The sequence below is a fragment of the Pagrus pagrus genome (assembly GCF_965226575.1).
Source record: "Pagrus pagrus genome assembly, chromosome: 11".
Lineage (NCBI taxonomy): Eukaryota > Metazoa > Chordata > Actinopteri > Spariformes > Sparidae > Pagrus > Pagrus pagrus.
This window is the reverse complement of record NC_140195.1, coordinates 18,040,048-18,062,817: the sequence shown is the minus strand read 5'-3', so window position 1 is coordinate 18,062,817 and position 22,770 is coordinate 18,040,048. Positions and strand designations below refer to the sequence as shown.

The 22,770-nt window shown below is 40.3% G+C and overlaps 3 protein-coding genes across 5 annotated transcripts; 2 read left to right on the top strand and 1 right to left on the bottom strand.

Moving 5' to 3' along the window:
* Positions 1 to 595: 595 nt before the first annotated feature.
* Positions 596 to 8,242, bottom strand: traf3ip3 (TRAF3 interacting protein 3). Of its 3 annotated transcripts, none has more exons than XM_084366764.1 (14): positions 7,643 to 8,242; positions 6,463 to 7,052; positions 6,244 to 6,361; positions 6,010 to 6,127; positions 5,862 to 5,889; positions 5,738 to 5,767; positions 4,223 to 4,318; positions 3,408 to 3,479; positions 3,058 to 3,198; positions 2,831 to 2,968; positions 2,618 to 2,753; positions 2,379 to 2,524; positions 1,415 to 1,531; positions 596 to 1,149 (listed from the first exon to the last, which is right to left on the bottom strand). In XM_084366764.1, exons 2-14 carry the CDS (start codon positions 6,880 to 6,882, stop codon positions 949 to 951), a joined length of 1,761 nt encoding a protein of 586 aa, XP_084222890.1. In that variant the 5' UTR covers positions 6,883 to 7,052; positions 7,643 to 8,242; the 3' UTR covers positions 596 to 948. The 3 variants fall into 3 exon arrangements, with proteins under 3 accessions (XP_084222890.1, XP_084222891.1, XP_084222889.1); XM_084366765.1 differs by having other exon boundaries at positions 7,647 to 8,242; XM_084366763.1 differs by lacking the exon at positions 7,643 to 8,242 and having other exon boundaries at positions 6,463 to 7,628.
* Positions 8,243 to 8,344: 102 nt separating this feature from the next.
* On the top strand, positions 8,345 to 12,671 carry atp5pb (ATP synthase peripheral stalk-membrane subunit b). Its single transcript, XM_084366766.1, has 7 exons — positions 8,345 to 8,500; positions 9,321 to 9,357; positions 9,485 to 9,630; positions 10,201 to 10,364; positions 10,640 to 10,765; positions 11,233 to 11,412; positions 12,413 to 12,671. Exons 1-7 carry the CDS (start codon positions 8,473 to 8,475, stop codon positions 12,488 to 12,490), a joined length of 759 nt encoding a protein of 252 aa, XP_084222892.1. The 5' UTR covers positions 8,345 to 8,472; the 3' UTR covers positions 12,491 to 12,671.
* Positions 12,672 to 14,132: 1,461 nt separating this feature from the next.
* On the top strand, positions 14,133 to 22,726 carry eps8l3b (EPS8 signaling adaptor L3b). The gene is made up of 19 exons (XM_084365859.1): positions 14,133 to 14,210; positions 14,862 to 14,977; positions 15,063 to 15,127; positions 15,226 to 15,384; positions 15,920 to 16,069; positions 16,213 to 16,298; positions 16,810 to 16,949; positions 17,082 to 17,209; positions 17,358 to 17,484; positions 17,610 to 17,689; positions 19,105 to 19,179; positions 19,267 to 19,412; positions 20,157 to 20,313; positions 20,725 to 20,771; positions 20,862 to 20,955; positions 21,118 to 21,234; positions 21,321 to 21,409; positions 21,506 to 21,638; positions 21,728 to 22,726. Exons 1-19 carry the CDS (start codon positions 14,173 to 14,175, stop codon positions 21,767 to 21,769), a joined length of 1,989 nt encoding a protein of 662 aa, XP_084221985.1. The 5' UTR covers positions 14,133 to 14,172; the 3' UTR covers positions 21,770 to 22,726.
* The last annotated feature ends 44 nt before the right edge of the window (positions 22,727 to 22,770 follow it).

Here is a 22,770-nt window from a genome sequence, read left to right as displayed (position 1 = left end):
TCAGAGACAAATATTAAAGTCAGAACAAAATTCAGTACATTTATTTGACAGCATTTTTTTAAAAACTGAAACATATGATGAAATCTTTCAATATGTTGTGTTTTTTTAAGATTAAATAGTTTAAGCAGTTAAAATGTGTTCCAGCTCAACCAGATACAATATTAAAATGCTGCTTGTGGATAACTGTATGTACATGTGTTGATCAGTAATGATCAAACAATATTGTTTTATACTGATGTCAAACTCTGGAGAATAAGTGTTGGCCAGTGGATGTTGAAGGTAGATCCTCACTAATCAGTGATATCATTGTAAAGGTCAGACAGCAAGTGATGTCATCAGAGTCCCATGTTGTGTTTCCTTGTGTAAGATGCAATAAGATACATCAGAGAAACTGACTTCACTCTGGAGATCTCAGGTGTTTTACACTAAACTGAACCCAAAGCACAATAAAAACCAAGACTATAACCAGTGACACTTTAATTTAAACTGTCTGACCAAGAATTAAAACATGTTTTTCAAGAAAACTCGACAAACAGTATCACGTGTTAAAATAACAACATTTCTTTATTTTTTATAATATAAAACACTAATGGCTCTTTTATTGAGTGCTTAACTGCCAACAGAAAACAACTCACAAATATCTCATAGCACTGACATTAACTCCATTACAACAGCTGAAAATAATACTTTAATAATTTGAGGTGGTGCTTTCAACTAAAAATGCTGTTTACAGTACAAAGAATACTTCCTTTATGTATTATTATTATCAAATCACATTGTCTTAAAATCTCATTAACATCAGCCAACGTGTGAGCTGATAGTGCTTTAAACATGTTTTAAATATTATTTTTTTTACACTTGAACACAACATTAACTCACATCACACACACACTCCCAGAGTTCCTATGAAATGCAAATCTAATACAACATAAATAATATTCCTGATTGTCACATTGGTCTAAAACAGCCTGAATGTAGAGGAGAGGCCATTTCCATGAGATAGTCTTTGATGCGTGTCTCTATGTCTGAGTACAGGTCTTCAGCTTGCTCCCTGAAAGGAGGATACCACAGCCACAACATGGCAACCAGCGCCACGACGAGGAGGAGAAGGAAGAACATCCACACCTTCCACCAGGAGCCACGCGGTGTCTGAACAAGGAGGGGAGAAAGTCTCATTATACAGCTGCTGCAGTGATGTACATACAGGATGAGCAGCGAGTCAGAGTCTGATGATCACTGCAGCAAGAGGTCATAAAGGTGAAACACATAAAGGTACAAAAAGTGTAAAACTACTCATAACAACATCAGGACACCTCAGAGCACTTGAGCAGTGGAAGGTCAGATTCAAATTCCCCATGCAGACACACACACACACACACACACACACACACACACACACACACACACAGCTCACCGGTCTCCGCTGACGATGGCCAGCTTGCCGGAGCTCGTCTCTGCACTGCGACAGCCGGGCCTGGCTGGACTGACACTCCTGCTCCATGGCATGCAGCTCTGTCTGCAACTCCTCGCACTACGCACACACACACGTCCACAACATATGTAAAGAACACAAACTGTATGAAACCTTATTTTATCAAAAATCCATTTCCACTGATGTAAATCTTTAGAAATGCATTTTTTAAAGGTGTGTGTAAAGTCAGATGTGGCAGAATGTCCCTTTATGCCTAAAATGATCTCCAGAAATAAAGGCAGGTAATATTAAAAGCATCACTATGAATATTTCTGTATGTATTTGATAATCAATTAAAATACATTTGCAAAGGTAGAAAGTTGAAGTTGCCTTTAATTAAGATTTTTTGGCCACAAAATGGAGAAATAGATTTTTCCAAAAAATATGCCTGAAACACAAATGATTCACTAAAATATATTTCGACCTTTTGTTCATATTTTTAATGCATCTCTCACTATTTCTGTATATTTGATTTCTTACAATGCATCAGTCTCTGCACAACACGAAGTGAAGTGGGTCTCATCTTTACCAACAATTATTTTCATTGTCAATTAATCTTCTGATTATTTTCCGAATCCCAATGTGACGTCCTCAAATGTCTTGTTTTGTCCACAACAACTTAAAGATATTCAGTTCACTGTCATAAAAGGGGAAAGAAACCAGAAGATATTCACATCTAAGAGGAGAATATTGAATTTTTGTTTTTCTTGGATGAAGGACTAAAGGAAAATAGTTGGTAATTCATTTAATAGCTGATGGTTGATTGATTAATCATCGCAGCTCTAATCATCTTTGGCTTATCTAGTGTGGATTCATGTATATATTATTTTGTGAAACACGTCATTGTAACGATTAAACATGAAGATGTGAGTGTGCTGCAGTGTGCTGTGATAAATCCCCACTCTACCTCTCTCTCTTTGAGTCGGAGCTTCTCCTGAGTGTGACGGAGCTGTTCCTCCACCTGAGAGTCCCTCCTCACCGTCAGCTGTGGCTCTGCCTCCTCTGACACCAGACGCCCCTGCAGGATGAAGTCCTCGCTCTCATTGCTGCCATCTAGGAAACAGGAAGCAATCCGACAATTACTTCACACTGAACCTTTACAGATTCAGGAAAGCAAACCATGACTCTCGGGTCCGAGCGTCTTGCCTCTGAGGTGCTGGATTTCCTCTCTTAACATCTGGTTGTCTTCTTCCAGCAGGCAAGTGTTGTACTGTAGCTCCCTCCTCTCTTGTGTTAATGACACCACCTCCTCCCTCAGCTCAGCCTCTCTGGCATGGGACAGCTGCACAGGACACATATGTTACAAAACTTTTCATTAAAACCTCTGACCATCCAACATGGACACAGGCCTTACTGTACCTCCACTTGGCTGTGCAGCTGCTGCAGCTGTTCGTTGCTGAGGAGCTGGTTCTCCCTGAGTTGTCCAGACCTCAGCTTCAGCTCCTCATAAAGGCTCTGCCATCTCAGTGCCTCCGCCTTTGCTGTAATTAGCGCTTCCTGAAGACAAAAATAGCTTTTTTGGTAAATCAGCAGAAAAAATCTGCCACCAAATAATTCAGTGTTTGCTCCAAAGCTAGATTTCTCACCTTCATTGTCTCAGCCTTGGTGAGCGCCTCAGTTTTTTCCTGTGTAACCTTCTGCAGGGCGACCACAGCCTTCTCCTCATACACCAGCTTCTGCTTCTCCATCTGTATCATCAGCTTCTTCACTCCATCCTTGGGAAACTTCTATGGAGGACAAAACACTGCTGAGTTAGACCTACGAACACTTACCGGGTGAGTCGTTAACCAAAACCACAGTGAGCACACTGCACTATAACTGCCAGACAGGGTGAAAGTGTAGAGCAGGTTGTTTTTAGAAGAAAAACATTTTTGAGTTGTTGCAAAGAAATATAAAATAGACGAGATACTCCTTTAGCAGCAGCTGCTCTTCTTACCTGCAGACAGACTTGCAGCTGCGCCTCCAGAGCCTTTATCTTGTTTCTCAGCAGGTCTTCACTGCACCGAGCCTGTGTGGGTTAGAGAGGAAATGACTGACTGTCACGCTGTAACCTGCAGATGGAAAATGAATGCTTCATGTACCAAAATATGTGTCAGTGTGCTCTTTCACTGCCTGTGCTCACTGGTGCACAGAGGGAACTTGCAGCATGTGTGAGCCTCAAGAAAGAAATCACAATGTCCTGCATATCCGAGTGTGGAAAATAATATACAAGTTGCCAGATGGTAACATACCTGAGTGAGAGAGAATTTTCAGATGATAAGAATAAGATGATTTAAATGATAAGAAGCATTTAAACTTCTAGATCTTCAGCTGTTCAAACCCAAATAAAAAACAGTGTAAAAACAAAAAAAAGGGAAACACCAATATTTCTCTTTCATTCATTACAGCCAGAGAAGCAAAAAGAAAGCTAATGAGGATGCTCAGCACCTTTTACTGCTACTGACAACCACACCCTTCCTGTATAAGAATGGCAACTTGCACTCGTCCTATGCAGTAAAGGCTTGAGCGGAAGCAGGAAGCTTCAAACCACAGGGCCTTCCTGATGTAGCAGCTGCCACACTGCTGTGTTCAAGACTGTGACAGAGACATTTTCTGTTATATCAACCAGGCCACCAAAGCAAAATGAACAGCGCCAACATGACCTTTTAAAATGAGAAATAATGCATTTGGTATTTGGAAGATGTACTGCAAGACACTTGGGGTGTGTTTGATTTAAGTGAACAGCCTGTGCATACAGACGGAGAGTCTTACGGTCCATATTTTGTTGGAGGAGTTCATCAGGTTCGACACGCTCTCCTGGAGGGCTGCCAGCTTCTTCTTCACTGCCTCCTCTCTCCACAGGGCCTCCTGACAGAAAGCAGAGAGAAGAAGGAAGTTAGTTGAGTGTAACTAAAGTTAGACAACATCTTCTGTTGTGGTTTTATACTCACAGTTAAAATAAATGTTGCTCACTACATCAGCTATCATGTCATGCACAGGGTGGAAATGAAACAGTAATTATTTGTGGGTCGAACATCGAAAGGAAGTACATTGATTTCAGGATTTTATAGTTCAGAACATAAAAACTAAGAAGAAAAGTGTCATAAAGTCACAAGCTTACAGTAATGTCAGCCAAACTACGCTAACATTTGCTACCATAAGCTACAGGTCACAGTATCTGCTAGCTTCTTAGCATATGCCTACAAACAAAGCAATTATTAGCCAAAATTGACGATTGTGATTTCAGGATAAATGGTAAATTGCAGTGTAACATTTACACACTGGAGAAGAGTCATAAACTAACTTCAATGATGTCAGTTTGACTACTTAACAAAAGCTAAGTAAAGTTTGCAAACATAAGCCATTTTACTAAGTTACTGGTCAAACCAAACCAGCTTCAGACAAACAAAAGCAAAACTATCCAATTTTGGTCGATAGCAGCCACAAATGACAATTAAAGAATAATGATAAACAGTTAATAGTGTAACACTTACATTAACAGAAGAGTCAAAAGCTTAAAATAATGTCAGCTACACAACAAAATGTATGTAAAAGTATGCTGACATTAGCCATTATAAACTACTGGTCATACCAAACCAAGTAGCTTCAGACAAGCGAAGCAAAACTGTCTAACTAACAGACAAAACATGGCAATTATGGGGTAATGATATATGGTTAAATGTAGTGTAACAGTAGCACATTGGAGAAAAGAGTCATAAACTAACTTCAGTTACACAACAAAATGTAGCTAACGTTTGCTAACAGTGGCTAACATTAGCCACCATACTTGTCATACTGAACTCACTAGCCTCAGACAAACAAAGGAAAAACTTTTTCTTAATAACAGCCACCGATGACAATTATTGGGATAATGATAATTGTTAATTGTAACGTAACAGTATGTCTGCTCCACAACAAAATGTAGCTAACATTTGCCAGCCACCTTAAGCTAATGGACCAAGTAAGGTTGTATCAATATTGGCAGTGTGTTTATCTGGGTAAAGGTGAGTTTTGCTTACTTATTAATTTAAGATAACACTTTATAAAACAGCCTACAAGCAATATAATCAGATTTTCTTCCACTTTATGTACACTCAAGTACCAGTCAGAGTTAATTCACATTTTGATTCATTCACTCTGAAATCTTGGGCTGTATTATAAAGTTTCAACAACTTTCCATTTGTGAAAGGGAGAATGTGTTATTTCATTTATCAAATGTTAACGTGTCAAATAAACAAAAACAAAACTCGGCTCAGGATGGATTCTGATAGGAATCAGTTAGTTTACCTGCAAGCAGTCGGCCAACAGCTGAACATCCTATAATGAGAGAAGAAAATCAGTTTAATTTGGTAAATCTTTTCTTGAAACATGCAAATTGGATATAATACTCCAGGGAATAAATCACACTTACTGACTCCTTGATGGTGACAAGACCAGACCTGCACAGAAGAAGACATCTCATTATAGTAATATGAAACACTGATCCCAGCTGTCTCTGATGAAACATTAGAGATTTGATGTTTTGATCAGGGTTTCAAGGAGATTTAAAATAAACTCACTCTGTCTGCACGCTGGTCTCTCGCATTTTCCTTCTTTGGACAATATTTTCTGTTTGGACGGAGACTTTTTGGTGCATCTTTTCTGTGTGGATGGATGTCTTGATGCTCGTCCTTTGAGCTTTGAGAGGCAGCAAAAAACAACAACAAAGCAAACAAACACCAATTTTAGAATAAAATAGCAAAAATGATGTGACAGTCAAAATGTCATGCAACTGAGAAGAAGTTTACCCTAACCTCTATTCTCTCTTTTCTCTGTGCTCTTCATGTGCTGGTTCGAGGAGGTAGATGCTTGTGTCCCTGCCTGGCCTTTCTCTTGCCTCGTCACTGTCACCTGTTCTGACCATAATGAAGCCTGACGACAGGAGGAGAGAGAAGAAACCGCAGGACGTGAAGAGATGAAACATGGATTTGGTGGATTAACACCCCTATTAATATCAAAGGCTGTGTGTTTACCCAGTTGCTGGTGCTTGGGCCATCAGTAACGCTGCTGCTTGGCGTTAAAATCATCACTGGATGTCCATTAGCTGTGGGAGTATTTTGAATATTTGTATGAAATGTCTCTGACTTGCTGATTGAGCTGTGAGGTTTCATTGAAAATGGCGTCGAAAGTTTTGTCTTCCAAAAACGGTTTGTTGACTTCAAACCACGCTGCTCTGGGCTCACTGATCTCCTCCTCAGAAACTCCTGCTGCCTCTTTTCCTTCAGTTCGTCCTTTATCAGTCTTGTGTTTAACCCTCTCGTAGGGCTGCGACATGAAGTCACGTTGTTACGTCCTCGCAGGTGCTCATGTCTCTCTGCTCTGATCGCCACTATTTGGTCAAAGTCACAGTTTACTGGGTAGAGCTGTATTCCACTGGCGGCCAGGGCAGCCATGACAGTGTGAAGGCCCAGCAGGTGACCAGGTTTGAAGCCTGGTGCACGACTGAAGGACGGGAAGGTAAGAGTAAAGTTTATTCGTGGCAAAAAAGAGGCAAAGTGTGAAGGGTAGCGGGCAGGCAGGGGAAGGTCATTTGATGGGAGTGGTGGTAGAGGAGTAGCTGGATCTGAAATGACAGGAGAGAAGTGGCAAAAACAGAGCAGACACAGGACTGAATGATTAGGAGGTGGACTGAGCATACAAACGACAAAGTATCAGGATATCATAACTATATACTTTCTTTTTCATATTCATGTAAAACATTGTAAGTGATTGAAATATGCTCTCATACTTGTGTCATTCTCAAACACTGATATTTTATTCTCGGGGAAAATAAGCAGATAAAGTTAGTGATTGTGCAAAAGTAAGTGAGCCTAATACACACAAAATGCAAACCTCAAGCGGCATCGCTCACATTTAAGATGCTTCGTGTTGTCGAGACATGCATTTCTCTGTGAACCATGCCGGTGAATTGTAGTAGAAGCAGCAACAGTAGTAGCAGCTCTTGTAATACTAGTATGTTTTTTTTTAGTAGTGGTAATATTATATGCAGAAGTAGATGTTGCAGCAGTGGCATTATTGTTGAATAAAAAAACAACACTTTTAACACTGAGTACCAGAGTTATCGAAGACAGGCTAGGCCCTGGAGGGAAAATGCACAAGATAATGCAAAGACAAAATGTTGCTTAACAAGCAGAAAGTCATAGGAGAGCTTACCTACAACGCCATCTCTTTCAGGAGGGAAAAGTCTTCATGAGGTGCTTGAAGAGGTTATCTATTTTCTTGCCCCTCTGAGGTAGTGCTCCGGGGGTTTTGTCTGTGTTTCACATGTAGCTGTTTCTGTTGAGCATAAATTTTTACAGGAAGTGAAGAGAACGGCCGCGTCATATGTTCCTCTATCTCAGCAGCCACTCGCACCAAACTGATGCCATTCACGGGTGGGCCCCAAGATTACACACAGACACAGCCAATTCCCCTTGCAGTCTGGGATAAAGCACACCAGTTGGGAGAGAGAGTTGTGAGCTGTGTGCTGGTGTGTGGCTGCCTCTTGGAAATTTGAATGTTTTCATAACAGCAGACTCATTTTTCATTAAAATGGGTGAATGTCTGAGCTGATGCAGTTGTATATGACTGCACAACTGCAATTGACAGCTTCATTAGTTGCTGGTGGTGTCTATGTATGTGTTATTTGCATTAAACTAACCGACAGGCTGTGTTCATTTCTTACTTGCTGTCAGATTTAATTTAAATCATGAGCATGTTCAAGATGAATTAACCCCAAAACACTGCATTTTAATATCATGCATAACCTCAAATCCTCTTCATACCTTAACTACCCCAATTAATCCAACATCATCAGTAAACAGCACCATCTAGTGGTCACTTCTTTGAACAACTCTAAAAATCGGAGCGCTGCTCTACTCTCGCGATGTTTCAGCCGGATATCTCGTGGTTCCGCCATACTCACGGCTCTTTGCAGAAGGGCACGAAGAGGCCGAAACAAGGGTGCCCGGTGTAGCAAGAACTTGGCACTTCATCCTACAAACATGCTGTCCAGACTCGTCATTGTCTCAGGTAGGCACTTATTTTACTTTTGACATGATTATTTAAAACCACTTCTGGTGTAAACCAACTGTCAAGCAGGAGAAACAGAATTTTAAAGTGAATGTGAAGCTGAAGGGTAAAGTGAAGGCCGCGGATTGAATGAGAGACATGCTAACGCTAGCTATAGATAGCTACAAGCAAAGTATAATCTCTAAAGCTGTAGCTAGTATTTTACTTAGAGGTTTGTTTCAACAGTCATTGATACTGCTCATGTCTGTGTTGCATTTTCTCTATTTCTAGCAGACATAACTTTCAATACGTTACAGCTAAGTTAACATGACGATAGCTAACGGTTGCAGACCAAAGCTACTTAGCTAGCGTTACCTCTACACGCCTGCAAGTGTCACCTTTTGACAGCTAGCTTTGCTACGTGTTGTGCCCTTTACGCTTTAAATAAGTAAAAACATGACAATGCAGGTAAACCAACAGCGTGATTTTATTTTAATGATTTCATAAGTTGCTCATTTGAAGCCAGTCGAACTGCTACCAGACATTTAGTTGAAATCATGCTGTCATTAGGACATACTGTACCTGGGCTTTTGTTGACTTTTGGCATTGTTTAGCCAAGTTATTTAGCCTTTTTTTAGTTTATCAGTGAAACTTGGCTACCACAACTGTTGTGCAGAAAATCCTGCCTTTTATGAAGGTTATAATGGTCAGAATATGCTAAAGCAGTTTGAGAGAGGTGTGATTAATCAAGAAAACTACCAACAGATTAAACATACTTGAATGAATGAAAACATACATTAGTGCAGCCCTGATTTAATGTCATTGTTTGTCCTCTTTGCAGCCAGCGCCCTGAAAGGCAGCGGCCCCCTTGGAGCTGGGTATGTGTCTCTCAAAGTTATTTTGTTAGATGTATTTGCTATTAACATATGTTTTAACAGCAACAACAACTATAAATCCTATGACGATTGGCCCTTGAAAAGCTTTTAATAATGTTGTCTCCCACAGTCTGGTCCAGGCATCTCGCTCCCTGCACACAACGTCCCAGAGTCTGGCCCCAGTGCCCCCTCTGCCAGAGAAGGCAGGCAAAGTCCGTCATGGCATCATCCCAGAGGAGCTTTTCCAGCTCCTGTACCCCAAAACTGGAGTCACAGGTCAGTGACCAGATGCACGATTTAACATGTGGTCATTTAATTTTGTTGCAAAAAGACAATCTCCTAAGTACAACTTTATCTATTCACTCTTCATTAAATGGTAGCAATTTTACCTTTTACATGCAACTTACAAAACGGTACGGTCGGACTTCTGTCCTTAGTTTAATAATGCAGCACCATACCTGGGATAGGATTGTGTCAACTAAAAGTTATAGATGGTTTCACAAGGCAAGGTTATTTGTACAAACAAGTATAAACAAAGCAGGGAGCACACAAACAGTTGACAGTTCATTTGACAGAATGACAGACACAGCAATGACAGATGAAAGCACACTTGAGTGTAAGTACTGTGTTCTTTGCACTCCCAAAATTTTGAGCTAAGGCTGCGCCAGATATAGGAACAAGAGGGTCACAGTTCAAGACACACCGTAATGGGGATGTAGTATATCCCAATTACTTTTTAAGGGCAGCTGCAGTACATACTGAAAGTAAAAGGAAAGTGCGATTCAAAGTGCGCCCATATTGTCATTAACGAAGACAAACTTCTACATGTTTTCCTGTTCTCACTAGGACCCTACATGCTGGGCACTGGCCTCCTCCTCTACATGCTTTCCAAGGAAATCTACATCATCAACCATGAGACCTTTGCTGCTCTCTCCATGGGCGCCATCATCATCTATGGTGCCAAGAAATTTGGTCCAGGTGTTGCAGCTTTTGCTGACAAACTGAACGATGTAAGCTGGCAACCAAATGGATTTGTGTTTATCTTTTTTGTGGTTAATCATAGGAAATTGCAGTGTGTGGATGCTTATTACTATTATAATCTCTCATCTTATGAATTTATTCACCCGATTTTATTGTCCTGTTTAAAGTAAGATTGATGATTTGTGTACAAGCTGCAGGCTTTCAGTCAAAGATCGGTGGTCTTCTCTTTTTTGCACAACCTTTGTGAGCACCTCTTTGACCCTGTTGTATGTGTTTGTTTGTTTGTTTGTGCGTGTGTTGGCAGGATAAAGTCGCTAAGGCTCAGGAGGTGAAGGATGTCGCTATGACCAGCCTGGCTCAGGCTATTGAGGATGAGAAGAAGGAACAGTGGAGAGCAGAGGGACGATCAATGCTCTTTGATGCTAAGAGGGTAAGCAGCAATTTTAATATCCAATATCTTCACTGTTCGTATTGCCCTACTTCAAATTTAAACATCAGTCCATAGTGGATGCTGGTAGTCGCCCAGCACTCCTTTTACTTTGAGCTCAAGTTAAAGAAGCATCATCATGTGCGCATGGACATTATTGACCTCTGCTGGTGGCAAGTACAAATTGTAAAAACATCAGAGTGGCCAAAAAACCTTGCCATGGTTGTGATGAATGAATGAATGTCTTGGTCTATAAAAAGATAGTTGTCACTGATCGATGCAACACACCAGCTAGCTTTCTCACTGAACTGCAGTGATACATGTACATATGCAACACAGTGTTAAGAGGATGTAAAGAAGGAGTTTAGTCCGTTTAAAATACTTACATTTGCCTACAATTTTACAAGAGTAGACAAGGTGTTTCTACATTGTGGTTACAAGGACTACAAGCGCTCCTCTTTTTCTCTCAGAACAATGTGGCCATGCTGCTGGAGACCAACTACAGAGAGAGACTACACATGGTGACCAATGAGGTAAAGAGGCGCATGGACTACCAGATCGCCCTGCAGGACCTCCACCGCAGAATGGAGCAGGAGCACATGATCAATTGGGTGGAGAAGAGCGTCGTCGGCAGCATCACTCCTCAGCAGGTCAGTTTTTTTCTCTTTTGTCAAACTGTAGAAAGCCTTCAGCTGTTTCTCAGTCATGGTGTTATGTTACTGTTGCAGTTTAAATTTACAACAACTTTGATTCCTGACACATTGTTTTTATGATCAAACATTTCATTTTAATGGCTGCATATTATACCTTAATAGTTTTTTGGTACCAACTAAAAATGTATTCACCGCACAGAGTAACAAAAAGGAGAAGTGTTCCCATCCTTTTGCTGCCTTTCGTCTTGTAAAAGTGAACCATGAAATAATAAATTTGTGTAGCTCACATGCTCACACACTCCGGTCAGGCTTGCGGAAGTGTTCAAAATTACTTTGTTTTTTTTTTTAAATTTTGACTCATCTTGTATTGTCATGATGTAATTTCCTCCATGGCAGCAACACAGTACACACTATAGGTTAAACTGTTTTAATGAAACACTTTTAGGAAAGCTTCTAACGCTAAGAGACACTCTAAACAGACCTGAAGACACTCTTTTGCCAAGCAACATTACGGCTACAAACCACCCATAAATTGACACATTCGTAGGAGCCAGTGTTAAACCAGTACACGCTCCATGTAATATTCCCTAACACATGAACAATGTCAAACATCTAGTCCTTACAAGACGACCCCCACCCCCCACGAAAACACAATTTCCCGAAAAACAAAGTCTTGCATTTGGGCTTATAAGGTTTTCTTTGATCAGATAGTTCCTGATTTAAATCTATGCTTTGCCAATTTTAGATTGCATTTAAAGCGGAAATCATTTTAGACCTTTGGCAAATGGAAAAACAAAAAAAATAAATTGTTGAATAAAGTAAATTGGTATCAGTTTTGTTTCATTGTTGATTTACTGCCAACACGAGAGAAAAGAAAGAACTGTTTAAATAGTTGAAAAAGTTATTAGGTTGACGTTTTGATCCCCTGCTGGTCTTATTCTCTTGTACCCACATCAACAAGGTGTCACTTAATATCTGTGTGTGTTTTGTTTTTCAGGAGAAGGAGAGCATCGCCAAGTGCATCACAGACCTGAAGGCTTTGGCCAAAAACACCCAGGCTCAAGCTACAGCCTAAACTGTCAAGTCTTCAGAGAAGGCGACTCTAACCCTCAACTCATTGTCCCAAGACGAGACGTTCACTTTTCTTTACAGAAATAAACTATTTCCTCTTTATTGTCTCTGTCAATATGATGGGTGTGTACAGTATTTACACGTCAGCTCATGGTGAAATAAATGATTCTCTTATTCAACTTAAACTGGCTTGTTTGTGTTTGTCCACCTCAAGCAATGTTCTTTTCTTTCTTTCAACATTTTGTTTGACCTCTTGTACATTTCCTCCTTGACCTTTTTAAGTGTGAATATTTGGACCATAGCGTCACAGATTTATGGCTCCAATAGATTGCACTTAAGCTTGATAATGCTTAGGAGCTTTTTCCGGGGGGGGGACTTTAGACCTACGAGCACTTGGAAAGAGATACTGAGAGGCATTTGTAAACCTTTGGACTCATAATGAGCCACAGATTTGCTGCCCTCCTCCATTCCTCCAATGTGACAAATCGGGCCAACCCTCCTGATCCGTCATTCCTGTCAAGTCGTTGCACTTTGATCCTGGTACCTTCACGCAGGAAGGCTAGGATAATTCTCAGTTGGCTGTGCCAGGAGCAGGTGCCCTCTGCTAAGAAAATCTTTTTGAAAGAAGGGGACGATGACAGCGGAGCAGAGCTGACGCTGACGGGTAATATAAGATAAAGATGAAGGTTAAATAAATGTCGACTGGTGTTGGTGTCGCATCCTGTTTAGAAAGGGAAATGTGTTTGCTCTAGTAGAAAGTGGGTTGTTTCCTGGTAAGGTCATTTTACAGCCTGTGAAACCTAATTTTCCCTCAGGGATTAATAAAGTTATCTATGTATCTAAATTCAGTCCAGGAGGTATGTGACATTGTAGTTCAACGCTGAAAATCAATCTTATGTACTTGTGGTGTGTTACATGTTGAATCAGAGCAGTTGTTTGTAGAATTTATGTCCTGGTGAAAACGCACCTTTATGCTGACCTGTTTATTCTAATCTAAGTCCAGTCAGGACGTTAACTCTTCAAGATACAGATTAATAATTACCGAAACTTAATTTTAACCTTTTACTTATAACTGTTCCTGTAACTTACTGGGTATTTCCCTTTTTGTTATTGCTTCCTCTCACCTTGAAGTGTAGTTTTAGAGCGAAACTATGTATCTTTTGCTGGATAACGACTAGCTACAAGTAATCACAAAATAGTGGCAATCGAACAATTTAATGTGCAAAACCATATCAGAACCATATCTAATGGTTATCTAGGGGTTCTTAGGGTTATCTAACTCTAACCATTAGCTTTTCCAACACTAGCTAAGATTAGCCACCCTAAAGCACTGATCATACTACTGCAGGCAGGGCTGCTGCAGTAAAACCATTAAAACCCTTCAGTATGTGGAACTGTGAAAGTGTGTTTTTGGTTTGTCAGTTCAAAGTTTGTAAAAGAGGGAATGTGTTTTTTCATCTTTAAACAGTTGAATAGTCTGACTTTGAACTCGTGAGAGGTGGAGGAAAAGTGTTTACAACCATTTGTCCTGGTTGAATATGAAACGGGTGTAATTGTGTCGACTCCTGTTGTAGATTGTCGGCATAAAAAAAAACTTTTCTTTCAGGTTGGACTGGAGTTTTCCTGAGAGATTCCTGCTCATCTCAGCTTTTGGATCTTTAACTCAGTGACAGACGTCGTTTGAAAATGTTTGGACAGTCGAGACCTTTCTCTTATTCTCCAGGGTCAGTAACATTTTTATGTTTATTCTAACTTTACGTGTCACTTTCATTAATTTGAGTTAAAGGTTAAAGCCACTACTAATAACTTTGATATTTTGGAGGCCCCTGTGGACAAAAGTGGTAGTGTTTCCAATATCAAAACCACAAAATATATTGTCAAATATAAAATTATTTATTTATTGCTTCTTTTTAACTGGCTAAAGTACTGCTCACTGTAACTTTGCCTGTGAAAATGCAAACAGGCTATTCCAGTCTGCATGGCAGGCGTCAGGCAAAACTAAATAGAAATAGTTGATCTTCTCGCTGAAGGTCTTGTTTGCTTATTTAGGTCATACAGGGGCATCAGTATTAAATTAAGACTGTTTCATAACCAGTTAAAAACTCCTTGTAGTAGCTAAGACTCAACAATCAAATTCCCTTTTTTTCTTACTGCACCTTTAAACTTTGGAGCACTAATTTCAGATCTCATCACATCCGTTCACACCTTTTTCTAATAAAACTCAACTGTGTTGTGGCAACAGTGCAGCTGCGTCATGGTTTATCTTGAAATCACTGCACCAGTGACGATGATGGTTTTATTGACTTGTGAGGTCGTAAGGCTGGTGACAGTCCACTTCTCCTCTCTGATAATTAGTTTCCTTTTCTTTGCTTCAGGGGTTTCTCACAGGAGGACGTCCATCTGCAGAGACGACCTTACCAACAAGATGACCACAAGGGAGCTCCCCTGCAGAGAAACAACATGTTCAGACCCAGTGGGAAATCAATATACAGTATGTTCAGACATAAAATCACCTCTCATCTAATATTGCTGAGTATTTCTTTTTTTTTTTTAAACAACTACATGTTTTTCATCAGTGCAGAGAAAGGAGTACTCTGAAACGCTGAACAAACCATCAGACAACTTTAACTTCAGAGTGGAGGTAAACAAAATCTGCACCAGCATTGAGACTTACACATGACTAGTAGTACAACCACATAGCTGTCCTCATCCATGACCCTCCACATTGACTCCACTCAGCACCTGTTCACCTGTGACCTGGATGGCCAAGAGCTGAAGACGGTGGATGACTGCGTGGCCAAGCTCAAGAGGCTAGATGCCAAAGGTCGTCTGTGGCCCCAGGACATGATCATGGAGGTTCAGAGAGGTTATGTTCTCCTCAGTGACATTGAGACAAAGGTCAGTAGCTACATGCTCACTACACTCAAAATCAAGCATGCTGCTGTGACAGCCTCGGCTCTCAAGGGGAAGCTTCCCTCTAGATTTTGGGACATGGCTGCAGGGATTTGTTCCTGTTTACCAAATATTGTGAAAGAGTTGTAAACACGTCATTGTCTAAAATATGATTTCAAGCTGTTTCACTGAGATTTCCCTTTTAATTGGAATTAAAGGGCTGAGCCCATATCAAGAAGAGCAGCCTTGAATGAAAAAACAAAAACAAATGGGCAATATGGAAGCACTTTTCAGACAAAAATCCTGTTACTCATCATGAGAAACTTTCTCAAAATATTGACTTAGTATCTTGAAATAATGACAAGTTGTCCCCATAATGACTTTGTTTGAGACTAGAAAATGAAATCACAGGAGTAAACAGTTAGCAAAAATCTTATCAGAGAGCAGTTTGTGTAATTCCTTTCGGTACTGATCATTAACTGTGTATTCACTTTCATAATCTCTTGTGCTCAACATTTGTCCTGTTCGATCTGACTAATAGGCAGAGCTGGAGTTGCTGCCTTTGGGTTGCATCCTTCAAACCTCAGCTGTGCTCGATAGCTGCGCCTACAACTCTCTGCTGACAGTATCTGTGCAGGAACGCAACAAACGCTTTCCTCAGGTCTACATGTTCCAGTGTGAGGAGACCGGGGTGAGTCACATGTTGCCAGAACTTTGACTTCTGAAAGTCATGTAGGGGTGTGATATCTCTGAGACCATTATCTCTATTTCATAACAAGCTGTTTTTGCTGCCGTCACGTAGGAGTTTGATTTAAAGCAGGTCTGTTTTACCAGGCGGAGCTCATCAAGACTGATCTGGATAAGGTCGTCCAAAAAGGAGGTGTTGATGAGGAACCACGCAGAGTGCAGTCTGACATCAGGTACAATGTTGTATCTCATGGACACAATCCAAACAGAGATTAAATCACATTAATGAGAAGGCACAAGAACAACATTTGAGCAGGATGATGCATTCCCTGCTGTCTGGTTCATTATTCAGTAGTTATTTCTTTGGATTATTTTGTTTACAACTTACAGAAAAATGTACTTGTAAATAAGAGATTTTGTTTATGCTGTTGGTCATTGGTGCATTTCTATATATATATATATATATATATATATATGTGTGTGTGTGTGTGTGTGTGTGTGTGTATATATATACATACACACCTATTTTTTTCACATACTTGTGGCCATAATAGTCCTGTCTATTCTCTGCCTTTATTTATTCAGCTTTGTTGTCCCTCTTTGTACTTATTACGTCTATTCCTGTCTAACCACATTGAGAGCAGTGCAAAAAGATGGAGTCAAATTCCTTGTATGTGTACACATACTTGGTCAATAAAGCTGACTGACTTTGATCTGATTCTGTCTGTCGTTGATTGTTCTCAGGATTAATCTTGAGAACATTATCGGGCTAAAAGCTCTGGGAAGTTTCCGGCATCCTGAGCCTCATCGTGTGCCTCATACTGTGCAGCAAGAGAGACCTCCACCACTGCCAGACCACCCGCCACCGCGGATGAGAGAACCAGGTACAGCTTGATCTGAAATTCAATTTTTAATTTCCCCAAAAATCTCAACAGCTTTTGGATGAGTTTTGTGCAAATAAGACTGGCCCAGACATAAACACTACGTCAAGCTGATATTTACGATTAATTTTGTAGTTGAAACTATGACGCCTCCACGGGCCTACACCCCTGAACTGATGATGCTCCCTCCTGATCCTCGTGAATTCCAGAGCAGCCCAGAGGTCCCTGTTTTATCTGAGCGAGCAGACGGACAGAGGAACACGGTCAGTACCGCAATTAAACTGTTAGTTACAGCTATATCAGCTATAAATCATCATAGATCTAATCATCTCAAGGAAAACATGCTCAAACATGAAAGCTCCTACAGGCAGCTGAATGTGTTTTGATTTGTGCTTGTGCTCCTTTTCACAGGAAATTTTAAACCATGTTCTAGATGATATGGAGATCTTCATGGCCAAAGTGACTGCTGCACTTCATGCACCGTCACTGCAAGGGAACATGAGCAGTAACAAAAAGAAGAAAAAGTCCAAGAGAAATGGTAATATCCTCATTAACAGTTTATCTGTCCATGTGCACAAGTAATCACTGGAGGAGTGACCTCCTATAGGTATAGACATACGGCTAACACATATGTTTGTGTCTTATTAACATGTTCTCCTGCAGCACCAGCAGCTAACAGTCTGCCACCCTGGGAGGAATATGTCTCCTGTCTTCAGAAAATCAAATATGGATTCAATCTGCTGGTAAATACTTCTCTTAAATCTTTCCATAGATTGCAAATTAACCAGAGTGTTGTTTTTTTTCAACAATCTGTTAATTGATATTTTTCAAAAGAAAGTGAACAAATGGACAATACAGTTTGGTCAATACAATAATGATAAAGCAAAAGTGCAAGTAGTCAGCAAAAGAAAGAAAGAAAGAAAGGAAGAATACAAAACCAAGACAAGACCAAGAGAGGACAGATGCTACCAACCAAAACAAAACTCGTAACTCAGGACATGAAATGAATAAAGTAAAATAAAAATTATAATTAAATTACATTTTAAGATAAAATAAATAAATAAAAACAGGACAAGACCAGAGCATGTGTACATGACTCGCCGACACTTGGTGGTACGTGTTACACATTGGGTTCACATCCTTGTAAATTCTAGAGAGCCTAATGTTTGTGAGGTGGGTGCGGTGTACAATATTGCACTGTATCAATCCAAGTTTTGCACAGATAGATGACTCGTGTACTTATCAAGGGCATCCTCCCAAAGTTCCTCCGAAATCCCAGCTCCCAAACTAATTCAATGGAATTTAAGGAGTCTTAACGTAGGGAATGAATAAGAATTTAATGAATCAGCCCTTTCAGAGCAGGTACTGGCTTGAGGAATGCGTCCAGTGGTGATCTACCAAAGATGGAGGAAAAACATAATTTTCTGTTACTGGAGCTGATGTTGAATAGGACCATTTTATACCTACACCAAGGATATTTTAGAATGCATTTGTCATGCAGATGTCTATATAATTATATATTTAAATCTTCTCCTGTTTGATTATTATATTTCTTTGTCATTACTGCTTCAATCACCATTTTTATTATCATTTTATTATTTATTTTTATTTTTATTCAGTTTTATCTTATTTATTCTGTACTCAGGTCATGATGTCTTGATCTCAATGTGACTGTATTTACATGCAATTTCTAATGGATATAACACCGAATGAGATAAAAAAAAATAGTTAGACCGGAGGGAGAGATACTGAGAAATTGGACGTAGAGAGGAGAAGATCATCTGCATAAAGAGAAACTCTTTGGTCTGCTCCATTCCTGAAAATACCTGTGATGCGGGGCTGACTGTGAAGTGCAGTTGGCGAGGGGCTTGATGGCTAATGCAAATAAGAGGGGACTCAGGGGACAACCCTGTTGAGTCGAGTGGTAAAGAGGAAAGTATGATGACTGGGTATTATTAGTCTTCACTGAGGGGGAAGAATACAGAAGCTTCACCAATGAAATAAAGTTCTTACCAAGGCCAAATTTCTCTAGGGTTTAAAATAAGATACCTCCACGCCGTGTGATTACAGGCCTAAGGAAACACTCTATTGTGTTGCTGTTAATATGTGTTTGCTGCAGAAAGCAGTGGAGTGTGACAGAAACCTCTTTATATTTCAGGGCCAGCTGGAGGGGGTACTGAACAGCCCCACTGCTCCGGACTACATCCACATCTTCTTCTCTAGTTTGGGGATGGTGAGCTCTTCTAAACTTCTCCTTGACTCATATTTTTCTTAACTTCACCATGAACAGTTAATACTTACTTCCTCCATTTTTCTACAGTTAGTGTCTCAGTATCCTGCAGATGTGCCTCCCACTGTGGTCTCTCCCCTGCTGACAGTGGCTGCCTTGAGGCTGCTCACCAAGGTCGTCGACCCGAATGAGGACAACCTGTGGATGTCCCTAGGAGACAGCTGGAATGTCCCCAGGTAGGGCAGCCTTTAAAACTGCCCACACCCTTACTCATGTCTTTTTATATAGCTTGTTACTGGCTCATATACAGCCACCGATTGTAAGTGCTCCTATACCTGCCCTGGCACGCCCTAACTGGGGGCAGAGTGTGTGTGTTTGCTGATACCACAACAGGTCAGGGATAATGCTGCCTTTATGTCCTATGGAAGACGTGATAAACAGGAGATTTTTTGGATCTGCTGTAATTTCAGTTTTAGGATGATACATTTTACCTGACACTGGTCCCCTCATTCCCAGGCTCATACATTTTTAAGTGTCTACGAGAAACTGTTATTTTTCAAAAATTGCACTATTTTTCTCATACAGTGCATTGCTGCAGCACCTCCATTCACCCTTTGTCTGAATACTCTTGTTTTAGTTCACAAATCCTCCAGAAGGACACTTTAAACAAACAAGATGTAATGTGTTAATTAGTGAGTGAGAATTAGAAAACTGTCACCTTTTGTCAACCTTTGTACAGGCCAGCTGTTTACTCCTACTTCCAGTGTGTATGCTAAGCTAACCTAACCGTCCAGCTTCATATTTAACAATGTCATCAAAGCTTAAGAGCGAAGACGCATCATTACAAAAATGTTGAACTATTCATTTAACTCTTAATCTAGGGTTGTGATCAAAAACTAACCTCTTACTGTGTGTTTTTGTTTGTTGTGTACTTTTGTACTACCTCGCTCACAGTTTTCTGCCCTCCTGTCACCTCACAGGTCTAGATGGCCGGATGAAGTCCCACCTTACATCCCACAGTTTTACGATGGCTGGCAGCCGCCTGCCCCCACACCTTCCCCGCCTCCTTTTCAGAATGGTCAAATGAGCAGGAACAACAGTCAGCGCTTCCCACCTGTCCAACGCCCTCCTGAAGAGGTACAACCTTACTGACATACTCACATTTAACTCTGGTTTTTGTTTCCCACCAGTTTTCATAATATGTTTGGGACCGTGTTAATGCTGGTCTAGCAGAGACAATAGCTACCTGTCACGGCTACACGTTAAGCCATTACTAAATTAATTTACACTACTAGTTTAGTATCATTCATTAGCTGAGTGCTCCATGAAGTATGTTGACACTCTGCATGAGAAGTTAGGAGTATTTTAAATTACATAATCAACTCTGTTAAAAATTTTACCTATATAATATAATCTATAATCCTATCCTATCTGGCAATCATTACATTTTAATATTATGGTTTTCAAAGCCTCATGATACAACTAACCAGTGAAATCCTCATCAACCTTGTATCCATTTAATCATGTTGCATTTAACACCTTTTATAGCCCATGAACAACGGTCCATGGGGTTCAGCACCACCACCACCAATACAGTAGGTGTTACTACACTGCAGTAAATATGGCGTCACGTGCCCACTTGTAAAATACAATCCTGTTACAAAGTGTGTCTGCTGCCATTTCAGGCCCAGAGAGCCACCTCTGTACATGCGCGTCATGTACGACTTCATGGCCAGAAACAACCGAGAGCTGAGCATTATGAAGGGTGAAGTGGTTCAGGTGAGAGGACAAACTGACAGCATGCCCTGATCTTACCCCAAAGTACTAGTATTATGCAGTTATCTATTTCGAGTATATTTACCAATCACAGTCATAGCTGTCATTACTGTCAGTATTTACATTCAGGTGTTTGACGTGTTCGGTTCTTTGGCCTTTTTACAGGTGATTCAAAAATCCAAACAATGGTGGCTTGTTCGCAACAACCGTGAAGAGGAAGGTAACGTTCCTCAGAATGTTCTGGAGGCAATGAGTAGCAACGGGCCCATGGACGATGCACCGGTGAGCAAAGTGACACAAAGATCTGCTGTGTGAGCATTTAGCAGATTTAACATGTGACATTTTATTCCCTTCGCTCTCCCTCACAGCGGGACAATCGGGGTTCAATTAGTCTGGACATGACCTCCACTTCTGCACATGTCAAAGCCTGGCTGGAGTACAAAGGTTTCTCCAGAATGTGAGTGACTATACACACAGAGGATGTGGGAACTCTACGATGTAAATAAGACTTGTAATGCATGTTTAATTTGTTTTGTGCCTCCTTATGTTGCAGCACTGTGAACACCCTCGGGGTGCTGACTGGTAAACTGCTTCTGGGAATGTCCAAGGATGAGATAAGGACTGTGTGTCCAGAAGAAGGAGGAAAGGTCTTCTTCCAGCTTCAGGCCATTAAGTCAGCCATTGCAGTAAGTAATGTGCCACGATACACACACACACACACACAAAAAAAACAAAACTTTTGCACATCAGTAACATTTCATCCCGTTTCCTACAGCTCGCCAGTGAACCTTCAGCTATGTACAATGGTCGCTACTAACGACACGTTCCATCACTTCCTTTTCTGCTGGATTTCCACAGATCAACATCTGGAATTGCTGATGTCTGATTAATTCTGAATGTTATCGATCATTTTGTGCGGATGTCTACACTCAGCATTTGTCAGATAAGGTCCTGTCCACGCGTACAGGGGTATATCTCAAAACAAAAGCTTTTTCTATGCATTTTAGCCTTTCATACACACGTGAACGGTGATTAAGACGACTGGTAACAGATGTTTTGGAAAACTTCTTCCAGGTTGGGGATAGTCAGAAACTCGGTTGTTTACATTTGGACAGGCAGAAACAGATTCTTCGAAAAAAAATCATGCCCACGGTTGTCAGTGTTTGTAGCATTATTGGCAATGTGAATTGGAGTGTGTTATGATATTGGAGTATTTGAGTTTGTATGTTGATGAAATGGATGTTATATTTAACGTTTGATTAAGAAAGACACAAACGGACATTGATAATACATTAATGGAAAAGAGAAGAAAACGGCTGTTTACTATGTTTTGCTGACAAAGTTATCCAAGAAGATTCTGTGAAGTCGTTTTCCTGCCTCTGTCAGTGTATTTTTATGGAACTAGGCAACCGACTCTATATACAATCTGCTTCTCGTTTACAACGGTATGCACGTGCCCAGTGTACGTAAATGGCCATAAGGTGTGCGTTTTCAGATGTGTAAGACTGGATGGAGATAATTCCTGAAATGGACAGAATGTTTTTAAACCCGTTTCCGAAAATACTTGTGTACGTGTGGACTAGGCCGTAGTCAAAGTAAAACAAATAATGAATTCATCAATTGTAAATTACTAAATGATTTAATTTTACTGTAATTTTTTGTTTATCATGTACTTTTAAGCAAATTCTGTATAGTTTTCGCAACTGCGATTACACAAAATAATATGTAACTATACTACAGTAGAATTGATTTGATAACAGTTCAGTGAGTCTCTTCTGCTACATTAACTTATACTCATTATATTTCTTTCAGTTGATT

Excerpts from the sequence above, each read along its gene's own strand:
- eps8l3b (XM_084365859.1), top strand. The coding sequence starts at position 14,173 with ATGTTTGGACAGTCGAGACCTTTCTCTTATTCTCCAGG. Across the intron at positions 17,210-17,357 it reads CAGACGGACAGAGGAACACG|GAAATTTTAAACCATGTTCT; the intron begins GTCAGTACCGCA and ends TCCTTTTCACAG. Across the intron at positions 17,485-17,609 it reads GAAAAAGTCCAAGAGAAATG|CACCAGCAGCTAACAGTCTG; the intron begins GTAATATCCTCA and ends GTTCTCCTGCAG.
- atp5pb (XM_084366766.1), top strand. The coding sequence starts at position 8,473 with ATGCTGTCCAGACTCGTCATTGTCTCAG. Across the intron at positions 8,501-9,320 it reads CAGACTCGTCATTGTCTCAG|CCAGCGCCCTGAAAGGCAGC; the intron begins GTAGGCACTTAT and ends TCCTCTTTGCAG. Across the intron at positions 10,766-11,232 it reads TGCTCTTTGATGCTAAGAGG|AACAATGTGGCCATGCTGCT; the intron begins GTAAGCAGCAAT and ends TTTTTCTCTCAG.
- traf3ip3 (XM_084366763.1), bottom strand. The coding sequence starts at position 7,125 with ATGCTCAGTCCACCTCCTAATCATTCAGTCCTGTGTCTGCTCTGTTTT. Across the intron at positions 2,969-3,057 it reads CCAAGGCTGAGACAATGAAG|GAAGCGCTAATTACAGCAAA; the intron begins GTGAGAAATCTA and ends TTTTGTCTTCAG. Across the intron at positions 2,525-2,617 it reads GGAAATCCAGCACCTCAGAG|ATGGCAGCAATGAGAGCGAG; the intron begins GCAAGACGCTCG and ends CCTGTTTCCTAG.